This window comes from Colobus angolensis, unplaced genomic scaffold (assembly GCF_000951035.1).
Source record: "Colobus angolensis palliatus isolate OR3802 unplaced genomic scaffold, Cang.pa_1.0 Scaffold200, whole genome shotgun sequence".
In the NCBI taxonomy this organism is placed as follows: Eukaryota; Metazoa; Chordata; class Mammalia; order Primates; family Cercopithecidae; genus Colobus; species Colobus angolensis.
The window spans coordinates 5,588,545-5,603,984 of record NW_012115156.1 but is presented as its reverse complement, the minus strand read 5'-3'; the positions used below and the strand labels follow the sequence as shown (position 1 = coordinate 5,603,984).

At 42.6% G+C, this 15,440-nt stretch overlaps 1 protein-coding gene across 1 annotated transcript in view; it reads right to left on the bottom strand.

Moving 5' to 3' along the window:
- The window catches only part of AGPAT9 (1-acylglycerol-3-phosphate O-acyltransferase 9), an 84,080-nt gene extending 70,637 nt beyond the window's left edge, over positions 1-13,443 (bottom strand). The window contains exons 1-3 of the mRNA XM_011941785.1: positions 13,345-13,443; positions 12,600-12,859; positions 4,850-4,916 (exon numbers count right to left, since the gene is read on the bottom strand). Of these exons, the coding sequence (XP_011797175.1) occupies positions 4,850-4,916; positions 12,600-12,740 (208 nt within the window). The 5' untranslated portion in view covers positions 12,741-12,859; positions 13,345-13,443. The remainder of the gene's footprint in view (positions 1-4,849; positions 4,917-12,599; positions 12,860-13,344) is intronic.
- Between the last annotated feature and the right edge of the window lie 1,997 nt (positions 13,444-15,440).

Genomic DNA, 15,440 nt, shown 5'->3' with positions numbered 1-15,440 from the left:
AATATATATTATGTATTAATAATATATATTTCACATACTAATACATGTTTCTTATATATATGACAGGTTTATATATTTCACATACTAATACATGTTTCATATATATATATATATATGACAACTTCCTGTATTTTATCAATAAGATAACCCTATTAGATGCATTATACTTCATATTCTTGAGGGCAACACATACTGGTTTGTATTCACAGAGTGTACACCATTAATTAAGTTAGCTAATTTAGACTATCAAAAACAGCCTGCCCAAAACAAAGTAAGTGTATAAAAATATTCCTCAAATTTCTTTTTTTTTTTTTTTTTTAGATAGGTCTCACTATTTTGCCCTGGCTACCCTCGCACTCCAGATCCTCCCCCTTCAGCCTCCCAAGTGTCTGGGACTATAGGCATGCATGACCCCACCTGACTTCATATTTCTCAAACTTCTGTCACAAAATATGATCCCATATTTTTGTATGAATGTATAAGATTTTATTAATGTTCATATAACCAATGTATACAGGATTTCAAGTAGTTAAGTCAATTGCCTCACAGAAAAAAATTCTCAAAGTATAATTAGAGGGCCATGTTAGGCAACCTGAATTCTCTCTGAATAGGTATAACAACAGAAGTTTCACCTTAGTACCTTCTCCTTTTTGAGTGTTTAGGTGGGCAAAAGAGACTTGGGGGCATGAGATACAACGCAGAGAGAAATTCAGCACAGGGGCTAAATCAACAGCAGGCCATGCGACCACAGTCTTCGTGTGCGGTGCTGCTGGAGCAGGGGATGGTATAGGACTTGCAGTGGTTGTGTGCACTTTGTGGCCAACAATGCTGAATCACACCAGCATCACCCTCTAAGGGAACAATGCCAAAGGACAAGCTACCGCCTCTATGTATTTGTGGCGTTTATGACTCACTCCCAGGTAAATGCAGGCCTTTATTCATGCTTGGTGACTTTTCATGGTAATCATTCAAAATGTCCTAGTGTCATAATGCAATTAGAGTAGAATTCATCTTGAGTCACTAAAATTACATAATTACTAATATTAATCACAATTACTATCAAAGCTATGAACCAAATTCAAACTCAAACCTAACAGCATCATAATCCCTGAAAATCAGATGCCCAAAGAGTAAGGCTGGTGCCTCTTAAAAGTCAAACGATCCTTTGTATATTTAAAACAGGCTAAAATAAAAGTTGCTAAGATCTCAGTTAGACCAAGTCCCAGGGTCCGAGGAGATGCATTTGTCCTGTGGCTGGAGCAACAAAAGCACAGCTGATAAAAAGAAGCAAACGAGCCATTATTCTTGTATTTTCTTGTCCTAGCCTTCTATGCTATGGCTCTAGCACTTCTGCTTTCAGGGGACAAAACTAGGGTAGAAGGGTAACTATATTCTCCACTGAAGTTTAATGCTCAGAATAAAATAGTTACTTGAAGTGGGGAAAAAGATTTACGCTTCTCTTTGTGTTAACAATGAGGAAAGTCCTTAAGCTTAGAAGAGTAAGGTATGGCCCGGCACTACGGCTCATGGCTGTAATCCCAGCACTTTGGGAGGCTGAGGCAGGAGGACTGCTTGAGGCCAGGAATTTGGCACAATACAGCCAGACCCCATCTCAAAAAAAAAAAGGAAGAAGAAGAAGAGGAAGGTGAAAGTGCAATAACAGAACTTCTTAGAAGCTCAATAAATTAAATAGCTTTTAAATAAAAGACACAGCAGAATATGACCAAAGACAGAAGAGAATTATTTAACCACAGTTAATAATTTGCCTAGGCTCAACTTTCAATTGGCTTCTTCAATAAAAGCACAGAAGAAATACAATGCAAGAGTATTAATCTAACTGGGAAGGGAGACTTGAAATGCATTTCAAAAAAAAAAAAAGTGTGTTCCACTAAATGAAAGAGCAGCAGAAGGAAGTTTTTCAGTGCAGAAAAGAAGCATAACTCTCCCTCTCAGCTCCTCAAAATCTATTTTCAGGACTATATCATTCAGACACATCTCAAAATTGTACCCACACTTCTGGGGTCCTTGGCCTGCCTGTGACCCTTGCCTAAACTTTGATACAGAGACGTGGTGCTCTCAAGGCCAAAAACTGCACCAGCCAAGCACACAAGTACTCAATGTTTCATCATCACCCTCTATCAGTCTGTCTAGGATTGTGACACTACTTCTCAGATGACTCCAAACACTAGTATGTATCAACAGGGCACACACCCCTTACTTAATACCCCTGGCACTAAGTACCCCTGGATACCCAAGCATGAAGTCAGGAGGGGAGCAGAGTTGCATACCATGCACAGTTGTGGGATTAGCAGAGACGAAAGCAGTACATATCAGAGCCGAAATTAGATCTCACACTGTCCTTTGCTTATGCACCTATTTCAGTATTTATCACAGTGGTCGGTGAAATGCCTATCTCCCCACAGGGACCATGTCTTAATCAACTTTGGATCCTTTGTCAACCCTACATGTTGCAGTTGTTCAATAACTATGAGAGTCAATTTCCAATTTCACAGGCTACAAGGAAGGGTAGACACTCTGAATGAAATACGACAAATTTTGCGGGCATCAGCACTACTCTAAAATATTATGATTTCTATTTTCTCCTCCTGTTCACTTCCATTCTTTCCTGGAGAGACCATGGAAAAGACAAAGATCGAAAACAGAAAAAGCAGATGTTTGACAAAGATTGTAATAAAAATAGTAATCCAATAAGTGTAAATATTCAAAAAGTTCTCATTTCTGCATAGGCAAAAAACAAAAAAACAAAAAACTAAACCCATGCTACTGGACCCTCTCATCTACTGATTGTTTAATCCCATCACCTGCCAAATTGAAATACTTTGTGTCCTTTAAAACTCATGGCCTGGCTGGGTGCAATGGCTGATGCCCTGTAATCCCAGCACTTTGAGAGGCCGAGGTGGGAGGATCGCTTGAGGTCAAGAGTTTGAGACCAGCCTGGCCAACATGGTAAAACCCCATCTCTACTAAAAATACAAAAATTAGCCAGGCGTGGTGGTGCATGCCTGTAGTCCCAGCTACTCAGGAGGCTGAGGCAGGAAAATAGCTTGAACCTGGGAGGCAGAGGTTACAGTGAACCAAGATCTCGCCACCGCACTCCAGCCTCGGGGACAGAGTGAGACTTTGTCTCAAAAGCAGAAAATTTAATTAATTTAATGTAAATAAGAAAATTAAATTAAATTAAAATTCATGGCCCAAAACATGTACCGCAATCACCCCAATCTATTAAGGCTCATTCATTTTCTTTTTTTTTTTGAGACGGAGTCTCGCTCTGTCCCCCAGGCTGGAGTGCAGCGGCACAATCTCGGCTCACTGCAAGCTCCGCCTCCCAGGATCACGCCATTCTCCTGCCTCAGCCTCCTGAGTAGCTGGGACTACAGGCGCCCGCCACCGCGCCCGGCTAATTTTTTTTTTTTTTGTATTTTTAGTAGAGACGAGGTTTGACCGTGGTCTCGATCTCCTGACCTTGTGATCCGCCCGCCTCGGCCTCCCAAAGTGCTGGGATTACAGGCGTGAGCCACCGCGCCCGGCCAAGGCTCACTGATTTTCACTCAAGATCAACAGGTCAGTCTCACCAAGCACAACAGAAAACCAGCAAGAAAGTTTGTTCTTTCCTTAAATCATAAGGACATACATTTTTAAATGAACTCAGAATAATTTTTTAAAATTATAGATCTGCTATATCTCAGAGAAGGTATCTGGCAATAAAAAAAGGATAAAATATGGCCAGAAATATCCAGACTTGGTAAAAATGTTATTGGTGATAATATTTTGGTGTTTAAGTATACACAATGAAGCTCTACTAGTTGCTTCAATCATTTGAAAATCCTAATCCAATTATACAAAAATACTCCAATGTTTTCAGTCAAATATTTTGTTATTTCCAAAACTCGTTATAGAATACAATTTCTACAATTCCTTTTAGAAAAGCTTCCAGAAGATAAATTCCTTCCAATAAAGTATTTGATAGTTCGACTTTTTTTTTTTCCAAATGAGGTCTCACTGTATTGCCCAGGCCAGAGTGCAGTGGTGTGATCACGGCTCACTACAGCCTCAACTTCCACGGTTCAAGCAATCCTCCCACCTCAGCCCCACTCCTAGTAGCTGGACTACAGGTGCGCACCACCATGCTCAGCTAATTTTTGTATATTTTGTTGAGATGGGGTTTCACCATGTGCCCAGGCTGGTCTTGAACTCCTGAGCCCAAGCACTCTGCCCACCTCAGCCTCCCACAGTGCTGGGATTACAGGCGTGAGCCACTGCACCTGGTCAAGCATGTTTCTTTATTGCAGGACTTTTCTGAGCCTTTATTAGTATGCAATAGTACTCTCCAAAAGGAAAGTATAGTATGTGATGATTCCTAAGCTTATTTCACAAGAAAATTATTTTTTATTTCATGTATTACCAATCAGCCTTCAGCAGAAAAGAGTATTTTGAGGAACATACTTTGAGAATCACAAGTTGGTTAATGAAACCTCAATAATAGGTTTTAACTCGCAGGAACTCCCATTAGCCTTTTTCTCTTTCTTTTTCTTTTTTCTTTTGGCCATTGACTACATCTTTAAAACCATGGACAGCCATCTTCAAATGCATGCCCTTAGAAAGGAAAACAATACCTATAAGAACACATAGATGAGCTAACACATATTACCACCTTTACAATAAAAAGTCCATGAAAACTCAGGCAGCTGCTATTTTACACTGACAGAATTATGAAAGATCCAAAGCCTATAGAACATACTGCTCTCTGCATATTTCAAGTTCAAATTGGGTAGGTTTACATCTATGCAATTTGAATATGTTAACAATCATAATGAAAAGGAAAACTTACCAACAGAAGCAGAGTTTTTAAGAATCGACTCCTTTGGGGTTCCTTTTTCAATTCGTATTGTGGCCCACTGTTCAAAAACAAGAAATACTAATTTAAACTGTCCCACAGACACAACATAAAATACTTCAACCATTATTATACAGAAGTGAAATTACACATCAAGCTCTGACAGTATCTGAACTAAAGAGATAACCCCAGTGAATCTCTGATGTAGCAGTATTCCAAGTCCCAAGGATACTTTTATATCAGTTACTGATAATGCCCTAATAAAATGTGGAAAGGACAATATTTACCCTTTCTCAACCACCTCACATGCGTGGGTGTCCTGATAAATTACTCATTGAGAAGGCTGTGAAGCATGGGGGGCATGAGTACAGGTCACGGCATCAAGAATGTCTGGGTTTAAAATTACTTACTCCCTATAGGCCTCTGTTTCCTCATTGTAAAATAAGGATAATAGATCCTGTCCCATAGGGTTGCTGTCACATTAAACAAGATGACACATATAAGGGCCTAAAACATAGGGCATAAAGTATAACAATTATTTTCACAACAAATTAGACATTCAGTAAGCTTGCAGAAAGAGGCAGCACAGACTTGGAAAGCTGGAAAGGACTCGATGAAATCATTAACTAAGGCATGATTGGCTCACGCCTGTAATCCCAGCACTTTGGGAGGCCGAGGAGGGTGGATCATTTGAGGTCAGGAGTTCAAGACTAGCCTGGCCAACATGGCGAAACCCCATCTCTACTGAAAATACAAAAATTAGCCAGGCATGGTGATGCATGCCTGTAATCCTAGCTACTCTGGAGGCTGAAGCAGAATTGCTTGAACCAGGGAGGAAGAGGCTGCAGTGAGCAGAGATCAGGCCCCTGCACTCCAGCCTAGGCAAGAGTGAGACTCTCTCAAAAAAAAAAAAGAAAAAGAAATCATTAACTACAGAAAATCATCTGTCCACATGGTTACTTATAAAGATGAATAGGAAAATGTTATAATTATGAAGATCTACAGAATTTAAGAACTGGAAAACAACTCTCGTGTTGTTTTGAAGGTACCTAGGAATATAAAAAAATGTACCCGGATGTGATTTTTTTTATTTTTTTTATACATATTTTACACACTTCCCAAATTATTCACTATTAACATCATAGTTCAAAAACTGCTAGTGAACTTTTCAAGTCTCTCATTCTAGAGAATCCCCAGGGCTCTTACACTAAAAAGTATTGTAATAATTAAAATTGAACATAAGCACCCTTGAAGGGGCAGAGACAATTTTTTTTTTTTTTTTTTTTTTTTGAGACAGGGGCTTGCTGTAGCCTTGACCTCCTGGGCTCAAGCAATCCTCCCACCTCAGCCTCCTGAGTAGCTGAAACCACAGGCCCACATTACCACTCCCAGCTCATTTTTAGATTTTTTGTAAAAACCAGGTTTCACCTTGTCAACCAGACTGTACTTGAACTCCTGAGCTCAAGCAATCTACTGGCCTCAGCCTCCCAAAGTGCTGGGATTACAGGCTTGAGCTACCATTTTATATCGTATTTTATTTTATTTTATTTTATTTTATTTTATTTTATTTTTTGAGAAGGAGTTTCGCTCTTGTTGCCCAGGCTGGAGTCCAATGGCATGATCTCAGTTCACTGCAATCTCCGCCTCCCAGGTTCAAGTGATTCTCCTACCTCGGCCTCCCAAGTAGCTGGGACTACAGGCACCCACTACCAAGCCCAGCTAATTTTTGTATTATCAGTAAAGATGGGGTTTCACTAAGTTGGCCAGTGTGGTCTCAAACTCCTGACCTCAGGTGATCCAAATGCCTCAGCCTCCCAAAGTGCTGGGATTATAGGTGTGAGCAACTGCACCCAGCCCAGAGACAGATTTATTAATAGGCCAAGTCAAAAACCTCAGTTATGGCTAGGCTCAAAAGAGTCTGTTGCCTAGAGAGGTTAAAAATTTTTTCAAATAAGAACGTAACTAATAGAGAATAAATAACCTAAAACGTACATCAAGGTCAGGGAGTAACGGATGATATCTGACTACGTCAGGACCCCTTCAAAACAACCCACAGAGCCAAACAAGAACATGCCATTTGCACTTAGAAAACAGCCTATAAATAGAGGCCAGTCTTCCCAGCTTCCAGTGACAAGTGACTAAATCATAAGACTCAGTCTTAATCTGATTGCATCCTGTTATCTTTTGCGGATTTAGTGCACGAGTTCTCAAACTCTGGACTAACACCTCTCAGCTTTTCTCAACTGAGGTAACTGTTTCCATAGTTTTTTACTTAAAGCTTCAGGGCCTATTATCATTTGTAAGTAAACCAAAGATATAATTAAAATAAAATGTTGTACACAGTCAATCATTGTTCATTTCAGACTCATTTTTTTTTCATTGTGGGTGAGTGATTCTATATTTTATACAAATAGTAGTTACCTTGGACTAGAACTATTATTCCATGCTTATATGACGGAAAATGCTGGTATTCCGTGCCTGTTAATGGGCTGAATTATGTCCCTCTAAAATTCATATGTTGAAGCTCTAACCCCCAGTACCTTAGAATCTGACTATATTTACAGATAGGGTCTTCAAAGGGTGACTATGTTAAAAAGAAGCCCTCAGGGTGGGCCCTAATCCAATCTGACTGATGTCCTTGTAGGAGGAGAAAACTTGGACACGCAAATAGACACAAGGATGTGAGCACACAAAGGGCCATGTGAGGATACCACACCTTCTTGCTAGAAGGTAGTCACATGCAAGCCTAGGAGAGAGGCCTCAGAATGAGGCTAAACCTGCTGACACCTCAATCTTGAACCTCTAGCTTCCAAAACTGAGAAAATAAATTTCTGTTGTTTAGGCCACCAGTCTGTGGTACTTTGTTATGGCAGCTCTAGCAAACTAATACAGTGACATTCCTCAAAAAGCATGATCTGCTCAAAAGCACTCCATGTTTTGGCACCAGACAAGTTTCAGAATGCATTCCGTCTCCTGAAATGATAGCTCTAAAGGTCTACCCTGCATAACACAATTACTGTGTTAAGATAAGCACATTTTAGGCCAGACACTGTGGCTCATGCCTATAATCACAATACTTTGGGAGGCCAAGGCAGGAAAATCGCTTGAGTCCAGGAGTTCGAACCAATCTGGGCATCAGGGTGAAACCTTGTCTCTCCAAAAAAAAAAAAAGTTTTAAATTAGTTGGGCATGGTGGTACACGTCTGTGGTCCCAACCACTTAGGAGGACTGCTTGAGGAGGTCGAGGCTACAGTGAGCTGTGATCATGCCACTGCACTGCAGGCTGGGTGACAGGGAGACCCTGTCTAAAAAAAAAAAAAAATGATATGCAAATGTTAAGGTTGAAGAAGCAGACATTTAGCGCCTAAGGGAATTTGTACTAGAAAACCCTTTTCTTCTGTAGGATGACCCTCCAGTGAAAGTAAAAACATGCCTGTGCCTTGCAGCTAGATAGATATACATTTGAATTGCAGTTCTGCCACTTCGTGGCTGTAATCATCTCAGACAAGAGACTTTAACGTGTTGGGGCATCCATTTCATCATCTCTAAAACAGGGACAAGGCCAGGCGGGGTGGCTCATGCCTGTAATCCCAGCATTTTGGGAGGCCAAGGCGGGCAGATCACTCGAGGACAAGAGTTGGAGACCAGCCTGGCCAACATAGTGAAACCCCGTCTCTACTAAAAATACAAAAATTAGCCGGGCATGGTGGCTCACACCTGTAATCCCAGCCACTTAGGAGGCTGAGGTAGGAAAATCACTTGAATCCGGGAGGAGGAGGTTGCAGTGAGCCGAGTCCAGCCTGGATGACAGAGCAAGGCTCTGTCTCACAAAAAGAAATAAAATAAAAATAAAACAGGGGCAATACCAAGGGTGGCTGTAAAGGCTAAAGGAGATAATGTAGCTTCTGCCTACCACACAGCAGGCCACAAAGTAGCCTCCTCCTCCCTATATTCCATATTTTAGGCCTCTGAAATGGCCAGTTTTTTCCAGATTGTCCAGTGCTTCTCCCCATAAATAGTTATTTCTCTTTTACCATGCCAGCTTCTCTAGCCAATCAGATCAACCCAAATACAAAGACAGAATATCTTCCAGACATTCTGAGTCTCTTACAGGGGTATATCAGAACATATCTGCCTCAAGGCATCACAAAAGATGCAGCTCTGTCAGCAAAACGGTCCTAAAGTACAAAAGTGGCTTCTAACAACCCACACTTTCTGCCTCCCCAGGAAAGTTGAAAGATACTTATTAACGAAGTTATCTTTCCACCTAATTTCCAAATCCTCTTGGAGGGAAAAAGGTACCCATCCAAAATTCACCAAAAGAAATGGCTTTAAATCTGATTTTTTTTTTTTTTTTTTTTTTTAGATGGAGTGTTGCTCTGTCACCCAGGCTGGAGTGCAGTGGCACGATCTTGGCTCACTATAGCCTGTGCCTCCCAGATTCAAGTGATTCTCCTGCCTCGGCCTCCTGAGTAGCTGGGATTACAGGTGCACACCACCATGCTTGGCTAATTTTTGTATTTTTAGTAGAGATAGGGTTTCACCACGTTGGCCAGGCTGGTCTCAAATTCCTGATCTCAAGTGATCCGCCCGCCTCGGCTTCCCAAAGTGCTGGGATTACGTGAGCCACCATACCTGGCCAAGTTTTACTTTTCATGATTTGTATTCCTAAAACAATTTTCTCGAATATAAAGCTATAATATTAGCATACATATCCAACAAATTATCATATATACCTTGAAAATCACTGGCTTGGAGAATCACTAAACTTATTCTAAGTATTCAAGGCTTATCCTCAAGTATCTTGTCATATCAGTGACTTATGCATACATCTAGAGATACCCAGCAATGCAGAAGGAAGTAGAAGTAGGTGCTCAATAAATGATTATTACTTGAACCAGTGGGTTAAGAAGGGGTCAGAGAAGAGCATAAAGCTCAGTGAGTTAACAAGTAACAATTACCAAAATCAGCAATTTAGAAGGTACCCTACACACATTTCAGCTTCTAGAATTTGAGTTTATGGTCATGAGAAAGATACCCATTGACAGTAAAACTTGTCAAAGTAAACATATAATAGACAAAACTAAATGATCTTTTTAAATGGTACATAAATTATAAGCAAAGAAACTTGAGAAACATCCAATTATGATCAGAGCCCAAAGAATATTCTTGGGAATGAAATGTAAAGAAAGAAACAACTAAATCAATTAAGAATTTACCAAGAAGTGATACAAGGGCTGGGCCTTGAATGCAATCTACAGAGAGGCAGTGTATTTGTCCAGCACTGAAGATTTTCTCATGCTAAACATCAACATAATCCCTTAAGGAATTATTCCTATAGTTGAGAAAAGTAGTCCACCATATTAACCCCAGCCTAACAGAAATGTCTTCGAAACATCTAACACTTTTCTAGTTGAAGGATAGAAGATCCTGGGTTACTGTTCTCCTGCACCTAAAGCAGAAATAACTATGGGATCGCAGCTCTCCTTCCTGATGAGCTCAGATGCTCCCATAGGAGTTCCAGGCAGTCACAGCCAACAAATCAGAGCTGGCTCACACAATGAATCTGTATTCAAATTCCACATACATCAAGCATCTCTTTGGCCTAATAACTTAGTCTCAGCAGATAGGGTGTGTTCCTTATGTGTCACCTACCTAGTTTCCAAGCTATCTAGTTTCTCCCACCAGAATTACAAAACTGGCTTTCTTGACTGATTGACAAGGAGTTCAGCTCTGGAGTTGCGCAGAAGAACAAAAATTAAAATCTGTGGCCCTGTCAAACTGAAAGTCAGATCCTGGACTGGAGATCATCCTATCAGGTGCAATAATTTGCCAGGTTGACAGCAACTAGCTGGCCTCCGCCCTTAGCTGTACCTTGAGTCACTAAAGAAAAACAGGAGTGAGCCCCTGGAAGCCAGTGAGTGTGATTTACCTTAAACCATTCTTAAACAGGGTATAAATTCCAAAAGACATTGCCGTATGGGAGAACAGTTCAGTCATTTCAGAGTTCAGAGAAAGACGGAACACCAGCTGAAGAGGATCATCTGCTATAGGAGAGGATTCTGAAGAAGGTCTAACAGTAGGAGGCAGCTAAGAAATTCACAGCATAATGTGACCAAGCTCAGAATGTAAAGTCAATAAGAGTTCAAAACCGAGAAATAGCTCCCAAGTAGAAACAACAGAACTTTAAAAGCATGAGAACTGAGAATGAAGAATCACATACAACTTCAAAGAATAGGCAAAGAAATAGCCACAAATAAGAGTATAGGGCAATACAGGAGGCTAGCAGGTACAAGACAGTGTCCAGTGGGTTAGAGATGTATACCTGGGAGCCACCCAATTAGCTGAGGAAGAAGAGCAGATAAAGCCACGTCCTGAGGGCATAGAGAAAATAAGGTCACAAAAATGGGAACCAAACTTATAAGAAGGCACTGTGGAATGCTAGAATCTCAGTAATCATATTATTCTTTTAATAGCAACAAACATTCATATAGTAGATGCAGGCAGCCTTCTAAGGTGCTTGATACATTTTAACTTATTTGAACAACCCTGTGGAAATAGGAGTTATTGTTACTCCTATTTTATAGATAAAGAAAATGAGGCACAAGAGTAGATGATCTCCTTAAGGTCACATTTTGAGAAACAGAGCTACAATTTTGGTACCAAATCTAAGCAAACCTGTATCCAGGATCTCTACTCCTAACCACTAGGCTGTAGGGCCTCTTCTCAGTTAAGACTCCTGTTTCTGGCCAGGTGTGGGGCTCACACCTGTAATCCCAGAACTTTGGGAGGCAAAGGCAGGAAGATTGCTTGAGGCCAGGAGATCAAGACCAGCCTGGCCAAGATAGCAAGACACTGTCTCTTATGTAAAAAAAAAGGATATATAACATATAAATATACATATTTTTGAAACAAGTAGATATAAATTATATACACAAATTTTTTTTTAAAAAAAGACTCCTGCTTCTAACAGTTAATTCAAACAAACCACTGATCTCTGACTCTCAGTTTCCCTCTCTGTAAAAGGGGGACAGCACTTGTCCTCCCTACCCTACCCAGCCTTTTGACACTTAATAAAACCCTAAGAGTAAGCTGCAGTTGTTCTCTACCAGGCCCACTTCCATCTAACATTTTTCTTTGCAGAATTTGGAAACAGGAGGGTAGGGAGACCTGAGGTCAAAGAATATATACCTTTTCAATGGCATTTCAAGTGCTGTTAGTTAGATAAAATTTCCATGACTCCACTAAAATAAAATACGATTTCTTTCTGCCATCCAGCAATTGGTCTCTTATTTTGGGCATAAAGAAGAACATGATGCCTTTCTGAACAGGATGCCTGAGTACACAAAAGGACCTCTGAAACCTGGGGCTGTAAAAACAAGCGGGTGAAGCGGAAACTGCACTGCATAATGGATATAAGCAAATCCTCTGATACAAAAAGTTGGTTGCATTGTTATTATAATCAGTAAAATAATAACGATGCTCAGGGAATGGAGTGATTTTTTGCTTTCGACCAGAGGAACAATAGAGTGGTCCAGTGGTTTCAGCCCAGATCCCTCCAGGTCCGCGAAAGAAGCCGAGATGCTGACTTTCGCACTGCCGCGGGCAAGGAACAGAAATGCACGCACACATGCACACGCGCGCACACACCCCCCTGACCCGCGACCACTGACCTTGAGAGCTGGACCCCAGGGTTCTGAGCCCGCAGCGGCGTGGGGCTGGCTGCATCCCTCCCGGCACTCACCTCTAAAGTTTTCACCAGGATCTTCATGTAGATCTCGGAGATGCCCAGAGACACTCCGAAGACCGAAGGCAGCAGGATGAAGCCGAGAACCAGCGTCAGCCAGGTGGAAAGGATCTTCCCGGCCAGCTCTGCGCCCTCCATGACTCGGCGCACCCACTCAGGAGAGGTCCGCAGTGGAGGGCCGAGCGCCACAGCAGTGCCTGTCCCCAGGCAGTCCCGCGGGGGCTCCAGGAGCAGAGCGCCGAGCCCGGCACTCACCTCTGCGAGGGGAAGAGAGGAAGGAAAAAAACTTTCAGAATTACGGCAATATCCTTCCTTCCTCCCCGGGCTCCTCCTCGCCCCTTTCAGTTAACTCCTTCTCCGCCGGCGGCCCAGGTCTGGGCTGAAGTCACCTTGGCGTGCGCAGACCTGGGTAGCGCGAGGCAGTGGTCGGAGCTGCGGGTAAGCGGGTGGACACCGCCGCGCGGCAGAGCGCGCGAGCGCAGCGGGCAACGCGCCCCGCCCGGTGCCTGATTTCCTCTGGGTGGTGATTGCGACAACTCAGCAGATGACTCACAGAGGCCCTCCCCGAGCCAGGTTCCCTGCGGGAGCACCGCACTTTGGCACACCGGTCGCCGGCGGAGCTCGCACCGGGCCGCGGGCTGTGCTGGAGGCTGGCTGCGCTCGGGCGTCCAGAGCCCTATTTCTGCGCGCTGCCCTCGCCCCACCTCCTCCGTCACCCAACGGGGGAGCTCCCTGGCAGCACTTAGCCCAGGAGCGCCGCAGCCTCCTGGGCGGTCTCCGTTCTTCCCGGCGCCCCGCCTCCCCCAGCTACTCAGCAAAGGTCCTTTCAGGAGGAGAGTTTTCATCTGAAAAATGTTAATATTTTCTTCACCCGCAGAATGAACTGCTGACGTTTGTGGGACGCTTGAGGTCTTGTTTGTGTGGGTGTAAAACGAACTCTTGGGAAGGGCTTCCAAGGACAGGAAAATGCAGAGCGCACCAGGCAGCCGTGTACGCCGCTTCAGGCTCCCACACCTCCTTCCCTGCATGGCCTACAGCTGTGGGGCTCAATCTTGCTTATCCCGAGAGTAGGAAGCTCTCTCGACGCGTCGCCTAACCCATAGAGCCGCCATCTCCCTAACACAGAAACCTATCTGTCACTCCCTTCCTGGGGGAAGATTCCAACCACACCTTCCCCTACCTTTCAGCCAATATTTTCCGGGCTTAGAGGTAGCAGAAATGCCAGGCCGGCGCAAGCCTTCATTCACCAAGCTGACACGTGTCTCCTGGGTGTTCAGGCTCCGCGCTGCTATCGCGCTTGCCCTTATCACAGCAACGAAGGGCAAAACCCTGTATGTTATTTACTACATTGCAGTTCTCTTAGAGACCTGAACTATTTTTAAGAATGAGCAGAAGGGATTTTGAGAAGGGATTTTCCAGATTGCCGCTGAATTCGACCAAAATATCTTACAGGTACTTTTCAGGTGTTGTTTCAAGCTGGAAAAACTGGGAGGGCCAGCAAACTGAATTGAAACAGCGTTGATAGCAAATATTGCAGAGAAAATGGTCCCTGCCCAGGGTGTGGAGGAAGTGGGGAACCAAGAAAGTGAGAAGCCCCTCTGTACATAATGTAGATATCTGCCTTATGTACTTACTGCCAGGTAGCTGTCACAGCCCCCTCCCGCACTAAGAATGGAAAAAATTATAACTTGATGATTAAAACCAGGTTATGGACCGGGCGCGGTGGATCACGCCTGTAATCCCAGCACTCTGGGAGGTGAGGCGGGCAGATCACCTGAGGTCAGGAGTTCAAGACCAGCCTGGCCAACATGGCGAAACCCCCATCTCTACTAAAAATACAAAAAAAATTAGCCCCGCGTGGTGTCGCACGCCTGTAGTCCCAGCTACTCAAGAGTCGGAGGCAGGAGAATCACTTGAACCCGGGAGGCGGAGGTTGCAGTGAGCCGAAATCGTACCACTGCACTCCAGCCTGAGAGACAGAGCGAGACTCCGTCTCAAAAAACGAAAACGAAACAAACAAACAAAAAAACAGATTATGAATGAAGACGTGTTAGGAGCTTGGTTTCTCAAAATTAAACCTCTGTATGGGTTGGCTAGTTCAGAAAAACACGGGAAACACAACTACCGAAAGCTGCCCAAAGTCCTTTCTTCCAAAAACTATATATATTTAGTGCAAAACTCCAAAGATTATATTGGCATATTTAACACCATATGTTCAGGCAAAACTCTTATTTTTCTTTTATTCCTCAAACCAAGATGACTAAGGAAGGCTAAATCCTTGTACCAAAGTTTACCCCACAAGGGACATAATACACACAACTTTTTTCCTAACACCTGTAACTATGAATATATATACACACCTGTATATAGGTACAATTACACACCTGCGTGTGTGTATATATTATATATATATACAGTTGATCTCTACATATATGTATATTCAGGTGTGTATGTATATGTATATACAGGTGTGTATATACATATATATGCACACACATACAGGTGTGTGTATTATATATATACACATTATATATACACATATATAATACACACATGTATATATATATTATATACACACATATATATAAAACATATATACAGTATACTGTATATATGCAAAGCTCTATGCAGAGCTCAGCAGGCAGCCTGGTGCAAGGGCAAAATCCCTCCATCTTTTTCTTGCATTAATCTGCAAAGACCATTTTTCCAAATAAGGTCATATCCATAGGTCACATCCATAGCGGGGAGAGTGCCTGCCTCGGCCTCCCAAAGTGCTAGGATTATAGGCTGTGTGTGTGTGTGTGTGTATGTGTGTGTGTGTGTGTGTGTATATATATA